Raw genomic sequence first — 16,279 nt, forward strand, 5'->3', positions numbered from 1 at the left:
TGGCCATTTTTATTGCAGCAGGATTCACAAGAGCCAAGCCATGGAATTAACCTACCGTGTTTGCCCGAAAATAAGACAGGGTCTTATATTTAGTCTTCCTCAAGAAGACACCCTAGGGCTTATTTTCAGAGGATGTGTTATTTTTTTAAGTACAGTATAACAATGTACATTTATTCAAATATAGTTAAGTTGCCTTCTTCTAGAACATCATCACTCTCCAAACCCTGAATTCCATCCTGAATTTCTTGCGACTCTCTTTCCTTTAGAACCGTTGGTCCCCATCTCTCCTGCAGAGCCATAAAGCTCTCCTGGGGCAGATGAGAAGGGCTGCTCGTGTTCTTTCCCGCCCCGAGACGACATGCATGGGTAGCGCAGACGCGCTGCGCAGCCACGCCGGTCCCCAGGGCTGATTTTCCAGGTGGGGCTTCTATTGCGCAAATGCTTAGAAATCCTGCTGGGGCTTGTTTTACAGGTAGGTCCTATTTTCAGGGAAACACAGAAGGTATTTAACAACAGAAGAATAGACAAAGAAAATGTGCTACTTATAACTTTGACTCAAACTGTACAAAAGCATTTCATGACACCAAAATATTTGTAGCGCCATAATAGTCTGAAATTTTTTTTAAAAAATCATGTCTTTGTTTTGTTTCCTCACCAAAACACTTCTGCAAACTGTAAAGTTTTATCAATACTCCAAGAAATAAGTTGAAATAAAACTGCTATGTCGGACACCAGGGAGGTCCTCCAGGACTTCCAATTCTCCTCTCCTGGTGGGTATGTGGAAAGACGGTCCCCTTGCCTCCCTGATCTCAGGAACGGCTAGGTGACCCGCTTGGCTGATGAAATGAGAGTGCCAGGACATAGGCCACTTCCATGTGAAAGCATTTAGGGATGGGTACAGCATGCCCCGTGCTCTCTCTTCCGCTGCCAAGGTGCACATTTGATAGAGAAGCAATAGTGATGAGTGAGTAAAGTGTCACCTCTCCACACAGTGGAATATTACTTGCCAATGAAAATAACTAAGTCCTGAAACACACTTCATAGTCAATGAACCTTGAAACATTATGCTAAGTGAAAGAAGCTAGTCACAGAGAACCACATATTAGATGACTCAATTTATGCAAAATGTCCATAATAGGCAAATCTGTAGAAGCATACAGTAAATTGATAGTTGCCTAGGGCTGGGATGGTTGGGGAGAAATGTGGATGGGTATAGGGCTTCTTTTGGGGGTGACAACAATGTTCTAAAATTGATTAGGGTGACACTTGCGCAACTCTTGCTAATAAACTAAAAATCACTGAATTGTATAGTTTATTTTAAGTTTTTTTTCTTTTTTTCCCCACTATTAAAGAAGACTTATTAACCATGAATTGTATACTTTAAATGGGTATAATGTATGGTATATAAGTTACATTACAACAAAGTTGTTACCAAAAAAATAGGAGACTGGTTATACATTATTGTACAGCCATACAATAGATTGCTATAAAGCTATGAAAAGAATGAGGAAGCTCTCTATGTACTGACATGGAACCATCCCCAGGATATATTATTAAAAAGCAAATAGCAGAATGATGTATAGAATATGGTAGTCTGGGGTCTTAATTTTAGGAACTAAAAATATATATTTGCATTTGTTTTTATTGGCATACAGGAACCCTAAATGGATAAAAAATAAACTAATAAAAATGAGGGTGGGAGTGGGGGGTGGGATGTAAGGGGACGGAGTAGGTGTGAGACTGCTCACACGCTTTTATATGGTTTTGACTTATGAACCATGTAAATACAGCGTCTGCTTATTCAATTTAATTTAATTCAAAGTATACATTACAGGTTAATTAAATACACAATAGAAAATAAGTAGGGACAATTAATTCTGCCCAGATGTTGTCCACTAAATAGCTAACCAGCTGAATGAGAACTAATATCCTTGAAAGGATGGGGCCAACAAATCAAGCTGATTTTTTTAAAAGTTGATATCAGGTTGTAAATATCTTTCTTCCTCATCAGGAAAATAATTATAATATTCTCATGGGGAGCTAAGGTACACACACACACACACACACACACACACACACGCATGCACACACACACACATCAAGCTTCTCTTCCTTGGAGGAAAACAAAAACAAGACAAAGAATGGTTTGCAAGTTATCCTGTCTCTGTCATTATGCTGAGATGGCTTTCTTTTAAAAGCCACATCTTATTTTCTTTTCTCTTTTTCTTTTTTTAAATTTTATTTTATAAATAATTGTTCTTTCTCTTTTCCTTGGACAAAAAGTGTGAGCTAATAAAAGCCACGTCTTAAATAGCCACAGTTAACGTCTAAGAAATGTTCATTGGGAAGAAATACAAAATATACATTGCTGAGCTTCAACGTAGTATCAGGCAGGTAGAGCAAAGGTGTTTGGAACCTGAAAAGAGATCTCCAAGAAAGATCTGCAGATGTGTGAGCCACAGTAAACCTGAACTACAAACTCTCCTTTAGCTTCCTGTGGGGAAGAGAGCTGAGCGGCAAAAGACCATCTGCCTGGCTTCAGTTAAAGTAAGTCTGCACACACCCCCCACACCACACATGCGCACACTCCAGACGGGCGTGTTTGCCTGGGGATGGTTTCTAGCAGGCCTGGCAGCCCCAGGTGCTGTGCTCACCGGCTCCACTGTGGAGTAAGCCCGCTGTGCCCAGAGCATCAGGTCCCTGAGGAGGGTGAGGAGGCTGCACAGACAGTTCAACAGAATCCCCCGAGCAGCCTGGTTGAACACCTGCAGCTCCTCCACGAGCTGGGCGTTGAGGGCCTCGTATTCCTTTTTGGCCAAGTCCGACTCATCTCCTGCTGACCGCTGCAGGTAGCTGTTGTAGTCCAGCAGTTTGTCGTAGCGTTTCTGGATGAGCTTGTGAGGCCCTGGGAATAAGGACAGCAGGGCTGACAGGGGGGTCAGGACGAGCCTCTGTAAGTGAGCTGCCTGCCAGGAGAGAAAACCATCCCATTACAGAGAAAGGAGCAGCCTCATCCCCTGTGCAGAACTATTCTCGGTAGGCTCACCTCTTCCCTACAGGAGCTCAAGGAAGACCAAGATCATGTGTATGTCTACCTAAACTTATTCAAAGACTTGAAACAGGGTCTCTGTACTGTGACACTGAACCTGAAGAGTGAGCAGGAAGAGGAATACAAAAGTTAAAACCTGCTCACCCAGAATATAACTCCATCCTTTTCTTTATGGCCATTGGTTATGTTATTGGAGTCAACTCCTTTCACTTTCCCCTTCCCCTTCTTTCTCATCTCAGAGCCAAACTGAGCTATTCCAGCACATGGGAGTGGAGGGGTGGTAATCTCCAGTCTTTGACTACCAAGACTGTAAAAGATTCACCATGTCACTCACACCCTTTGTTGGCAACAAAAGGAATATAGTCAATCTTATAGGAGAGTGTACCCTAGTCCTCTCGTATCAGTTGCAAATCCCTAACTATCTTGGGGACTCATTTTTGGTAGTGGAATTTCATCCCCTACATAGATAGTAGTACCTTAATATAGGTATTTTACTCTTGAGACAGAAATGAGCACAGGATTATAACTTTCTTTTCAAATACATTGAAGGATTAAGCAAAAGCTAGTTTGTATCTTAAATTGTTACATTTTTAGGTCTGAATCATTGAAAATGAACTTCATATTAATGCCCAACCCCATGCCATCACTTGATCATCCTATATTTCATTTCTCCTACTCCTCTTGCCTCTCCCTCTATTCTGAAATGCACTAGTATTCTACGTTTGCTGCCCACCCTCCTTTACCCTTGATCATATATGCTTGGGTTACATGATTACGTTAAGGTAATTTGGAAGTAGGTTTCACTTTTGTACCCCAAAAGATGTCATAAGAAATCAGCATCTGAGCAGTAGCCTGTATTCATTAAATTAAATGGCCCCTGGTAACTTTGAACTCTTGGGAAATCTGGAAGAGGGGGAAGCCAATCTCTTCCTGGCACCAGCAATAGCCAACACAGATTAAATTTGATGTCTAGCTTATGAGATAATCAATATATACCTACAGACTGTTTAATGAATCCCTGACTAAGCAAATAATCTATTTATTGTACCTGGAATGAATTACTGTGTTTGTGACTTGATTGGATTCTACAGGCAATCTAATACAGAATTACAAGATAATCAATATATATATATATCCCCAGTAACTCATAGACATGAACTGATTCACCTGTACATAGGAATTGTGGTTGGAACAAATAAGAATCAGATTTTATTTTAATATTTTGCCCTACATAAAATGTGTAGATAAGTATCGCTCATGATTAGATAAGAACAACTGCTCTGTCTTAGATAGATATTGAATTCTTAATATCTGATTTTTAAAAAGAGTTCTATATATGTTATCCATTACAAAGTTACTTTTATATTGAACTTTCTAATAATTACTTTAATTTAGCCTGATTAATCATCTTGTGGTTTTATGCAAGGTAGGCAGGACACCTCTCTTCTTTCTGCCAAATTCTGGAGCCAGCTTGCTGAAGGAGCAGCTGCATGCCATGCTCTCAGATGGTTCTCAATAAATATTTATTAACTAAATGAATTGGAATGAACCTAAAGAGACTTCTCTTAAGGAATTTTCTAAAATGAGCTCTCTACAATTAAATCCAGAAAATACATAAAGAACTAACTACATTTTTTTCTATCAAACATATGCTGTAAAATCTATCTATCTATCTATCTATCTATCTATCTATCTATCTATCTATCTATCTATCTATCTATCTATCTAATCTACCTACCTACCTACCTACCTACCTGTCCACCTATCCATCTGTGAATCAACCTATTTCTCTATCTGTCATCTCAGTTCAGCTGTAATCCTAACTTTCCATTCCTCAGTGCTGGAAAAACAAAATGCTTCTCCGTGGTTTTCCACAGGGTAAGGGCTGTATCACTTCCTAGGTTTGGAAATATTTGGGCTCTTCCCTGGTTGTCGCAATGACTTGGCAAGGGGGGATGTTGCTGAGATTTTGAGCCTGGTGGGCCAGGATTGCTAAACATCCTCCAATAGAAAGGTCACTCAGGGCCGGGCGCGGTGGCTCACGCCTGTAATCCTAGCACTCTGGGAGGCTGAGGCGGGTGGATTGCTCGAGGTCAGGAGTTCGAAACTAGCCTGAGCGAGAGTGAGACCCCATCTCTACCAAAAATAGAAAGAAATTAGTTGACGAACTAAAAATATATATACAAAAAATTGCTCAAGGTCAGGAGTTCGAAACCAGCCTGAGCAAGAGCAAGACCCCGTCTCTAATAAAAATAGAAAGAAATTAATTGGCCAACTAATATATATAGAAAAAATTAGCCAGGCATGGTGGCACGTGCCTGTAGTCTCAGCTATTCAGGAGGCTGAGGCAGTAGGATCGCTTGAGCCCAGGAGATTGAGGTTGTTGTGAGCTAGGCTGATGCCACGGCACTCACTCTAGCCTGGGCAACAAAGCGAGACTTGGAGGGGAGGGGGAAAGGAAAGAAAGAAAGGTCACTCAGTGAAGATATATCTGACCCAAAATGACAATAATGCCAGCACTTTCAAAATGTGATGGTGTCTGTTATATCTTCCATATAATTCTTGAAATATTACCATGAAATAATAATACCTATAGAAACACAGGCACCAAATTAAGTTAGTATTATCCAGACTAGCTTAATGCTCAGGTATTTTATTGACTCAAACATGTTTTTATGATTTCCAAGCTATATTTCACAGAACTCTTAGAAAACAAATATTTTACCACGGAACAAAAGAAATAATATATGACTCTTAAATAGAAGTCCTTTCTCAATAGGAAGGCGTTGCTTTCCAGTATGTGGTATATTAGTAAGAGTCACATCCTCTGGAAGTACCTTTGTTCCTTCTGTAGGGACGCAGGACATTTCCATAGACTCCTCTAAGCAAATCACAGCTTTCTGTCTAAATCCTTGACATAGCATATGCAAACTTAGAATAAATATTTATTTTTTAAAGCTGCACTGACACTACTCTTAGAAACAGTCTGTAGTCCTCTTAAATTTCCATTATAGTAAAATCCTAACTAATCCACTTCAAAAACATTTAATGATTTTTAAAAATCTCCTGTTTAAATCTACTAATCAAAACATTATATCTACTAGTCAAAACATTAGTATTTGCTTTAGTGCATATTTTATTTCTAACTCCAGAAAAATTGAAGAAAAGCAGCTTTTCTTTCAACATCACTATTTAATTTGCATTTATCTGTGAATACAAATAACTCACAAAGTCAGGACAGGGATTTGAGGCATTGCTCAGGGTCTCTGAATCACCCCTCTCCCCCTCATCTCCACGGTGCGAAATCGTCTGGAGGTCCGTCGCACTCTGCAGAGCCAGGGGCAGGGCGTCCTGAAGCCAAGAACAAAGTTACAGATGGGGCAAGTTCTGAGGTCAATACAACTAAACATATCCCAGATGTGGACTTCATTATCATAACCTTCTATTACCACTGAGAAATTTTTAAAAAATGAAAAAATTTCATGAATACTCTGTACAATCAGGTTACTTGTAACAATCGATTTCCTAACTTTCTCCTCTATATCACGGCATCTTAATCCTCTGTACCCAACCCTCTTTGATTAAGTCAAGTCCCATCTTAAATTCATTCTCAGCATGCAATTCTTACAAAGCCCTTGTTTTGAAAATCACTCCTCTTTGCTTTTTACATCGTTAGTTTTCCTTAGTGAATTTAATGCTTTCTTTAAGAGAAGATGCTTACATTTTTGTTGCATCAGTTAGTGGAAATAGACTTTCCTGTAAATGTTTCCAAGAGGCATTTTCTCCTCTAAAGGAACATAAAGGTCAGAGTCCCCACTGCCCTCTGGCTGTTACAACTGTGTTTTGGGTTTCTTCTCACAGAAGGCAGCACTTTAGGAAGAGAAGACCAAACCTGATTGTAAAATCAGGCTTCACACATCCTATGACTCGTACCAAGGAGCCCGCTGGGCCTGTCAGCTCAATCCTTTGCTGGTGTGATATTTTATCGAAGAGGGTGAAAGTCTGCTGCCAGAAACACTATATAAGAGAAAACCTTCTGGAAAATGGAAGGGACCATTTAGTAACTGATTACATGTGACTCTACTAACTTTTCACATGTCCCAGCCGTAACCATTGTCGAGATGTTATTAAGGACACTCTTTCCGCTTTATGAGATCCATTAGAGCCAACTCTTGACTGATCTTTCTACTGAGAATGAGTGTGCTGTACCCCAACTTGCTGGTTGAAATCAATGATTCTCATGACGATCAGGACAGCCTCTTAAGGAACTGGAAATTTGTGGGGGGTATTTTTCTCTTGTAGCATAATGACATGGGAGTGTTACATATCGTAGCTCGTATTACTTTGTAATTCAATTTATTTTCCTTTGCACTGATTTTTATACTTATTTTAGGTGCCAGAAAGAGGTAAGTTAGTACAAACAAATAAACAAATGAAAATTCTGCCTCCTATGCAACTCCTAAACAAAGCAGGTAAGGGGACAAAGAGCAAAACTCAAGTCTTTATACTGGCTTCTTTCAGTAGTCTGCAGCCTTCCAAATTTGATACAGTAAAGTGTCCTCCTGTAAATGAACAGTCACATTCACTCTTCATGATAACCTCGGAAATCAAGGCATCCTTGTAGAATCGTTGCAAACAGTTGTGCCTCACCTACCTGTATGTGCTGAAGACAGAATGAAATGCTCTTCACACAATGCCTCACAGTCTTTTCTAAGGATCTAAATAGCTTTTCTTCTTTGTTAAAGGTATTGTCTTTCACCTAAAAATATATAGGAAATTATTTATTTCAGAACTCAAATAAATCTGATGTTTAAAAAAATGGCACAGACCAATTGACCCAGCACATTAAAAAACAATTCCTGGTTGCTATGAAGACCTTTCATGGCTTGCTGACTGCCTGAGCACAGTGGAGCTCGTAGCGGTGTTCACTTCTGCATAGCTTCACCCGCCTAACAGTAGCGTGGGACTGTAAGACCTTTCTCCAGTTTTTAACAGCATATATTGCATATGTACTCAAATTATAGTACATGTTTTTGGGTTTATAAAACAGCAGAATTTTATCTATTGGCTGGAATTTATTGTTTTGCTCATATGACTCATTCCAGTTTATTTCACAGTGCTTATTTAGAAAATATTCTTAGATTCATGGTTAAAGAAATGTAATAGTTCTTTATCAACTCAAATTTGGAGGATGATATATAATGTTAGCAAAAATAGTCCTTCTGTTAAGATCACTCAGCAAAGTTAAGATAGTGGTCACGGGTTGTTATTTTTTTAAATCTTATTTATATATTGAGAAAAATATGCATTTTATATGCTGTGGCAATTTCTAGAAGCATGCACTTATAATTGCTATTAATGATAAGCAGTATTTATTTTTTTTTTTTTGGCAATCAGAATGGCTACAAAACAAGATCAGAACCAGCCTCACGGTGGCAAAATCTCTGAACATACAAAGGTTTCTTGGAATAGGAATAGCATGTGCTGTTCACTTCAGCACTGGGTCATAATGGCAGCTGTTCTTGGCTCATGTTTCTTAATTTAAGAGGTTGGTCTTAGAGCAGGGTGGAAAAGGGAAGGGCCATTTAGTTACTGATTCACACATAACTCAGAAAACAGTGATGTTTTATTTTATTGTGAAACCCTTTAGCATTGTTTGTGTAGAAAGCTTTTGATTAAATAGGCAACAGAGTTCTTTGCAATACATATAAAATCCAACACCCTCTGCCTTAGGATCACTATGCTCCAACTCAGCCTGGTGTGCGTAACAATATGCTGGGGCAGATTTTTAAAAAATGTTCCCAAGGACCCAGCCCCAGACATTTTATTTTGTAGGAGGTTAAAGGATCACCCTGTGAGAAATACTGCCCAATTCTACTGCCCTGTAGCCAAGCCTTTTTCCACACTGTTTTCTTTTGCTGGAATATGCTGCAGTTCCTTTTCTTCTTCGCAAAATTTGGTTTATTTTTTAAGAACTAGTTCAAATGTCACTACTTCTGTAAATCCTCCCTCCATTCCCATCCTCCCCACTGTAGAAAGTGAGCTGTCCTCACAAACCTAGTTAATGATTTAAGGGTTTCTCTCTCCACTGATAGATTCCAAGTGTTTGAGATTAAGTATTTTTGTCTTAATGATAATAACCACTAACATTTATTAAACACTATGTTCCAGACACTGTGCCAAAACCTGCCTTGCCATTTTCCCGTTTTAACTCTTATTATATACACACACACACACACACAACGGAAAACCAGAGAAGCCCCAGGTGTGGCAGCAATGATGAGACTCCCTGCTGTCCTCTCCCCGACAGAGCCCCCGCCCCGCGGTCTGGCCTGGGGACGGGGCTGGGGATGGGGTTGCGGGGCTGGGGGGTTGGGGACGGGGCTGCGGGGCTGGGGACGGGGCTGGGGACGGGGCTGGGGGGCTGGGGACGGGGCTGCGGGGCTGGGGACGGGGCTGGGGGGCTGGGGACGGGGCTACGGGGCTGCGGGGCTGGGGACGGGCTGCCCGCCAGAGATGACACTGCTCGGGCTCCTTGCGGCGGGCTCTGCCCGGGTCACCGGCCGAGGCAGACGGGTGCGGGCGAAGGCTGGCCAGTCACTGCCGAGCCTCGGCCTCAGGGCACCGTCCTGGGGGCTCTCGTGAGGACACGGCGGGGCCTCGGCCTCGCCAGGCGGAGGGATCCGCGCGTCCAGGAAACACGGCGGGGCGCCGGGCCCGCAGGCGAGGAAGCGGGGCCCTCCGGGCCGCGTCTCAGGAGCGCCACGAGTCCCTAACTGAAGCCCCTGCGCTTTGGCATCGTTGACAGACGTGTGGCCTTTGCCCTGACGAGTGGAAGGAGTTAAAGAAACTTGCTCACAGCAACAGGCGGAGTCAGGACTCGCGCCCAAGCAGTCCGAATTCACTCCGTGCCCTCCGCCCTCGCGTACGGCCTCTGACCTCACGCCGGGTGCGCGTGCGCGTGCGCGGCGCGGCGCGGCGCGTCGAGCAGAAGCTCCCTCCTGGCTAGCAGCCCTGCGCCGAGGGCCGTGCTTCACCTGAGCCGCGCACAAGCGCAAGATTGATGGATTCGAGATTTAGCTCTTCTCCAGCCCAGCCTATGCTGCTGATTTTCTGATTAACAGTAAAATGCTTCATTGCTGACAGGACATTCTCTCAAAAGATTAAGGGGAAAAATCTAATTAATATCCTTTCAGGCTGCTTTAACCACAACTCACTTCTAGTTCACAACTGGAAAATGTAAGACGCTGACGCTAAATATGGTAAAGAATATAACGGGCTATTCAAAAGCCTGCCCAGAATTAAAGCCGACATTGCCTATTGTTCCTCAACAGAATTGTCTTGAGCCAGAAGCAAGAAGCAAAATTCCAAAGAGTGGGGGGGGACTGTTTGCTACACTGACACAGGCCTACAGCGGCTGAAATTACTCCTCACGTGAATTTCCAATTCCATTTTATTGCTGTTGTTTTTAGTGGACTATCCTTTTTTTTTTTGAGACAGAGTCTTGCTTTGTTGCCCAGGCTAGAGTGAGTGCCATGGCGTCAGCCTAGCTCACAGCAACCTCAAAAACTCATGGGCTCAAGCGATCCTCCTGCCTCAGCCTCCCGAGTAGCTGGGACTGCAGGCATGCGCCACCATGCCCAGCTAATTTTTTCTGTATATATCAGTTGGCCAATTAATTTCTTTCTATTTATAGTAGAGACGGGGGTCTTGCTCTTGCTCAGGCTGGTTTCGAACTCCTGACCTTGAGCTATCTGCCCACCTCGGCCTCCTAGAGTACTAAGATAACAGGCCTGAACCACCGCGACAGGCCTGGAAATATCTTCATTATCCTTTCCCTGGTCTGTGAACATATACTGTAAATATCCCAAACTTCCCGAGAGGGAGTTCCACTCCGAGAGCAGCAGCCTCCTGTGTGCAGGCCCTTGGCGCCCCAGGAGGCCCACAGCAGCAGATGGAAGAATGACTCGGGCCTGCGTTCTGAGATGTCCGTGTTGGCTATGGTGTGGTGAATCTGGTACAGCCACAGGAGGAAACAAGAGCAAGGCTTGGAAATAAGCAGTTTATTATGGGCCAGGCACGGTGGCTCACGCCTGTAATCCTAGCACTCTGGGAGGCTGAGGCGGATCGCTCAAGGTCAGGAGTTCAAGACCAGCCTGAGCAAGAGTAAGACCCCGTCTCTACTAAAATAGAAACAAATTAATTGACCAACTAAAAATATAGAGAAAAATTAGCCAGGCATGGTGGCACATGCCTGTAGTCCCAGCTACTCAGGAGGCTGAGGCAGTAGGTTGAGGTTGCTATGAGCTAGGCTGACACCATGGCACTCTAGTCCCGGCAACAGAATGAGACTCTCAAAAAAAAAAAATGCCCAAACATTATGCAATACAGAAAGTAAAAAACACGATTAACAGGCCATACAGGGAGGAGTTTACATCACATAGGAAGCAAGAAGTCTGCACATTCAAAGGCAAATAGCAACACAAGGCAATGGTATGAAATGATGATGATGATGATGATAGTAATGGCAGACAATATATATATCGAGTGCTTACGCACCATGTTAGGTGCTTTCTTTATATATACATCATCTCAGTACATCCTTACACCCATCCCATGTGTTAGGTACTAGTACAATCCCAGTTTACACATGATTACATCAAATTTATGTCCCCCAAACAAATATTTATTAAGTGGCAAAGGTGGGGTTCAAACTCAAGTTTATATAACTTTAAAAACCCTGCTCATAATTTCTTTCCTATGCCAACTCCTGCAAATATGAATTGTGCCAAGGTGAGGATGTAAGTGTATCAGGTCATTTCTGACCTAAGTGGTCAGAAACTGCAAAGATTTGATGAAGAAGGAAAAAAAAAGAAAAACTATAGCAGCTACCATATGCCATCTAAAACCAACGCTGAACCATTCCCCGACAGTTCTTAGGAGTGCCATATGCTGCTTAGGGACGAATGTGGGGACCCCTGGGCCACCTTTAGGTCCCACATCTTTAATGTCCCTATCTCCCCTTTGTCTGCTCCTCGGTGGAAGCACCACGGCCAAGACAGAGTCAAAGCCCTCCCTGCCCCCCCAACCATTTCCTCCAGAGAGAGAGGAAAGGAAAATGGAAGAGCACAGGGCAGTCACCTGTTCTGGCGATCCTAGAAATTGCCCCATACAGAAAACAATTCTGTTTTCTCACAAAAATATCAACATTCCTGTCCCCTGGGAACATACACGTGGCCCAAGAAGAAAAATTACCTGCGATTCTCTTCTGGTCAGAATCTTTAGATGATTTGTCACTCTTTTTGATTTCTTGCTAATTGAATGAATGCTTAGTTTTGACAGTTTGTCTTTAAGCGATTCATCCTCATCATTCTTCTTGTATTTCAGAACTGGAAAGGAAGAATGCAATGACATATCCGGAAACACACAGCATAGAAAGTGTGCACTTCACCCAGAGTTTTCAAGGTCAGTGTTTATATTCCAGATCAAAACCTATGTGATTTTTGACCCTCTGCGGTATGCCCCCGCCCCCCAGTCCTGTCTCCGGCATCTGCCTCAGCGACCTTCGGAAATTCAGCCGTTCTGGACTGAGCTCCTCAACCCTCCACTCATCTCCCACGTTGAAGAGACCCCTGATACTAAGGCAAAAAGCTCAGATAGTCTATTATTGGGGTCCTCTGGAAGGGGAAATCAGGACCCAACTCATGAAAAGGTGACTGTCCCCAATGTAGGGAGACCTCAGAGCCCAGAGTGGCTCTTCACTAGCTGAGAGGCATGGGTCATATGCAGTAATTTCTCTGAGCTTTACTTACCTTAAAATCGTTTTCACCTTAAAATCGTTTGAAATGTTAAATAGTCCTAACGTTCAGTGTTGCTAAGAGTGTGGGAAGAGGGACAATCCTAGGCACTGCTGATGAGGGTTAAATCAACACCATTGTTGTAAAGAACAATTTGGCACAATCTAACAAAAATGAAAATATTCCTAGTCTGTGACCGGGAAGTTCATGCAGAGAAATCTGCTTTCTAGAATCAAGTGTGTGAAGTTTTGTTTGCTACAGCATTTTATCTGATAGTGAGGTATTGGAAACAGTCTGAAAGTTTATCCATAGAGGAATAGTTTAATAAACCATCACACACTCATAAATGGAATACTATAGAAGCAATAAGAACAAGGCAATATTAATTAGAAGAATGTTTATGACATATGATTAAATTCTATTTGAGGAAAACAAACTGTGATCCATACATGTTGCAGGAAGGAAGGAAAGAAGGAAAAAGGAGGGGGTTGGAGAGAGACAGAGACAGGAAAAAGAAAATAGTAAAAAAGGACATGGAAAGTTTAAAGGAAACTTAATAAAATGTTAACTATGCAAACTGGAAACATAGGAGTGAAAAAATTTTGCTCTTTAAAACTTTGAAATAGTTTAAGTAAACAGCAAAATATGGAGACTAATATATCAGCCATTATCCACCTTCCAGCTTTGTCTTAACATTTTGTTTTGTTTCCAACCTTTTTTTTTTAAATCACCTAACAGTTGAAGCCTCCCTGGTCCCCATGTTGGATCCCTAAAGGGAACTGCTATCCTAAACAATGTGGTTTATTATTATTATTATTTTTGTTTGTTTGTTTGTTTTGTTTTGTTTTTTTTGACACAGAGTCTCGCTTTGTTGCCCAGGCTAGAGTGAGTGCCATGGTGTCAGCCTAGCTCACAGCAACCTCAAACTCCTGGGCTCAAGCAATCCTGCTGCCTCAGCCTCCCGAGTAGCTGGGACTACAGGCATGCACCACTATGTCCGGCTATTATTTTCTATATATATATTAGTTGGCCAATTAATTTCTTTCTATTTATAGTAGAGACGGGGTCTCGCTCTTGCTCAGGCTGGTTTCGAACTCCTGATCTCGAGCAATCCGCCCACCTCGGCCTCCCAGAGTGCTAGGATTACAGGCGTGAGCCAGCACGCCCGGCCAAGAGGCATTTTGTTTTTAAAAAAATGACTCCGAAAAGAAAAGGGAAAGGAGGCCTGTCGAGCACGTCTGGGTGTGACTGTGCATCCCCCAACATCCGGTGCCACCACCAAAGATTCCTACGTGTAGCCCATAGATCTCGAGCAATCCGCCCGCCTAGGCCTCCCAGAGTGCTAGGATTACAGGCGTGAGCCACCTCGCCCGGCTGGTTTATTATTTTTAATCTATTTTTACACCTCACTGTGGATGTCTGCAATCATACAATATATATAGTATTACTTCAAATATTTTTAAACCTTATAAAAATGGTATCATATTTACACATATTCTATCATTTGCTAATTTACTTATTTTTAAGCTTGTGTTTTTGTGATTAACCCAATTGATACGTGTACTTTGACTTCATTAATTTTTACCTTCACATGGCATCATTGTGTACAATATGCAGTTTATCCATTATCTGGATAAATACATAAGCTTTTTTTAATTGCATCTATGAACAATGCTAGTTGCTAGTACATATCTTTTTAAGCACGTGGGCAAGAGTTTCTCTAGAACAAATACCTAGAAATTGATTTCCTGAGTCTCTGGTGTGTGCATCTTCAACTTTACTAGATATTGTCAAATTGTTCTCTCTAAAGTGATGATTCCAATTTATGTTCTCAGCAGCAGATTAAGATTGCTGAGATTCAGCACTTAATGTTATCCATTCTTTTTTCTGTTTTTGCCAATCTGTTGGGCTGGGAATGATATGCCATTGTGATTTTAATTGGCATTTCCCTGATTATTAGTGAAGCATAGCTTTTTTTTTTTTTTTTTTTTTTTGAGACAGAGTCTCGCTTTGTTGCCCAGGCTAGAGTGAGTGCCATGGCGTCAGCCTAGCTCACAGCAACCTCAAACTCCTGGCTCAAGCAATCCTGCTGCCTCAGCCTCCCAAGTAGCTGGGACTACAGGCATGCGCCACCATGCCCGGCTAATTTTTTGTATATATATTAGTTGGCCAATTAATTTCTTTCTATTTATAGTAGAGACGGGGTCTCACTCTTGCTCAGGCTGGTTTCGAACTCCTGACCTTGAGCAATCCGCCCGCCTCAGCCTCCCAGAGAGCTAGGATTACAGGCGTGAGCCACCGCGCCCGGCTTGAAGCATAGCTTTTTAAAACTATTTGGCCTTTCTGTGAATTGCTTTTCATTATTAACTTTTTCATATTAAAATGTTTTTATATTTGATTTAATATCAATAATTATATATTCTGGACAGTAATCCTTTGTATACTGTCTCTTGAATTTGTTTATGGTCTCTTTTACTCTATAGCTTTCACTTTTTACTCTACATTTCTTTATAATTTATTAGTACAAATATATTAGTTTTTGAATAAAAATTAGAAATAAAAACAAAAATAAATGAAGTGGTTAGACCAGTTACCTCTAAAGTCCTACTATTGCTTTGAGGTAGAATTGAGGTTTAATATTAGGAGTACAAGGACAATTGAGAACTTTGTGGACACAAACCACACTGGAGGACCCACAGCTTAGCCTAGTGCATTACTACCTCTGAGAAATACAGGAATCATTATCTTTCCTGTTTTGAAATCTCCATTTTATATTAAATACTAATTTTACAATTTAGCTTACAAATAGTTAATAATTTGTTAATTCTAGAGAGAAGTATACTTGCTCCCATCAGTAGAGAAATGATTGCCAAAAAATCTTCATTCTCTGTGTGCCAGGATCAGATGAGCTTATGGCACTGGCTGGGCCCCTCACCTGGATCTGCCCCCCCCAGTGGCTTCCTCTCACTATACCTGCCGCAGTGACAGGAGGCGTACACGCTACGCGTGGCTGCAGCCTCAACACATCACCAGGAGTGCAGTGGCCAAATAAAGTTAAATACACGGCTGTTTTTTGGGGGGGGTTTGAGACAGAGTCTCACTCTGTTGCCCGGGCTAGAGTGCTGTGGGGTCAGCCTCGCTCACAGCAACCTCAAACTCATGAGCTCAAGGGATCCTCCTGCCTCAGCCTCCCGAGTAGCTGGGACTACAGGCATGTGCCACCATGCCCAGCTAATTTTTTCTATATATTTTAGTTGGCCAATTAATTTCTTTCTATTTTTAGTAGAGACGATGGGGTCTCGCTCTTGCTCAGGCTGGTTTCGAACTCCTGACCTTGAGTGATCCTCCTACCTCAGCCTCCCAGAGTGTTAGGATTACAGGCGTGAGCCACCGTGCCCAGCCAGGGCTGTTTGATTAAAAAAAAAAAAGCCAT

At 42.0% G+C, this 16,279-nt stretch overlaps 1 protein-coding gene across 1 annotated transcript in view; it reads right to left on the bottom strand.

Moving 5' to 3' along the window:
• ARHGEF38 (Rho guanine nucleotide exchange factor 38) overlaps window positions 1–16,279 on the bottom strand; it is a 117,792-nt gene that overhangs the window by 16,399 nt on the left and 85,114 nt on the right. Inside the window, exons 7-10 of the mRNA XM_012779002.3 lie at window positions 12,305–12,438; window positions 7,704–7,808; window positions 6,278–6,400; window positions 2,655–2,966 (exon numbers count right to left, since the gene is read on the bottom strand). Of these exons, the coding sequence (XP_012634456.2) occupies window positions 2,655–2,966; window positions 6,278–6,400; window positions 7,704–7,808; window positions 12,305–12,438 (674 nt within the window). The remainder of the gene's footprint in view (window positions 1–2,654; window positions 2,967–6,277; window positions 6,401–7,703; window positions 7,809–12,304; window positions 12,439–16,279) is intronic.

This window comes from Microcebus murinus, chromosome 27, assembly GCF_040939455.1.
Source record: "Microcebus murinus isolate Inina chromosome 27, M.murinus_Inina_mat1.0, whole genome shotgun sequence".
Lineage (NCBI taxonomy): Eukaryota > Metazoa > Chordata > Mammalia > Primates > Cheirogaleidae > Microcebus > Microcebus murinus.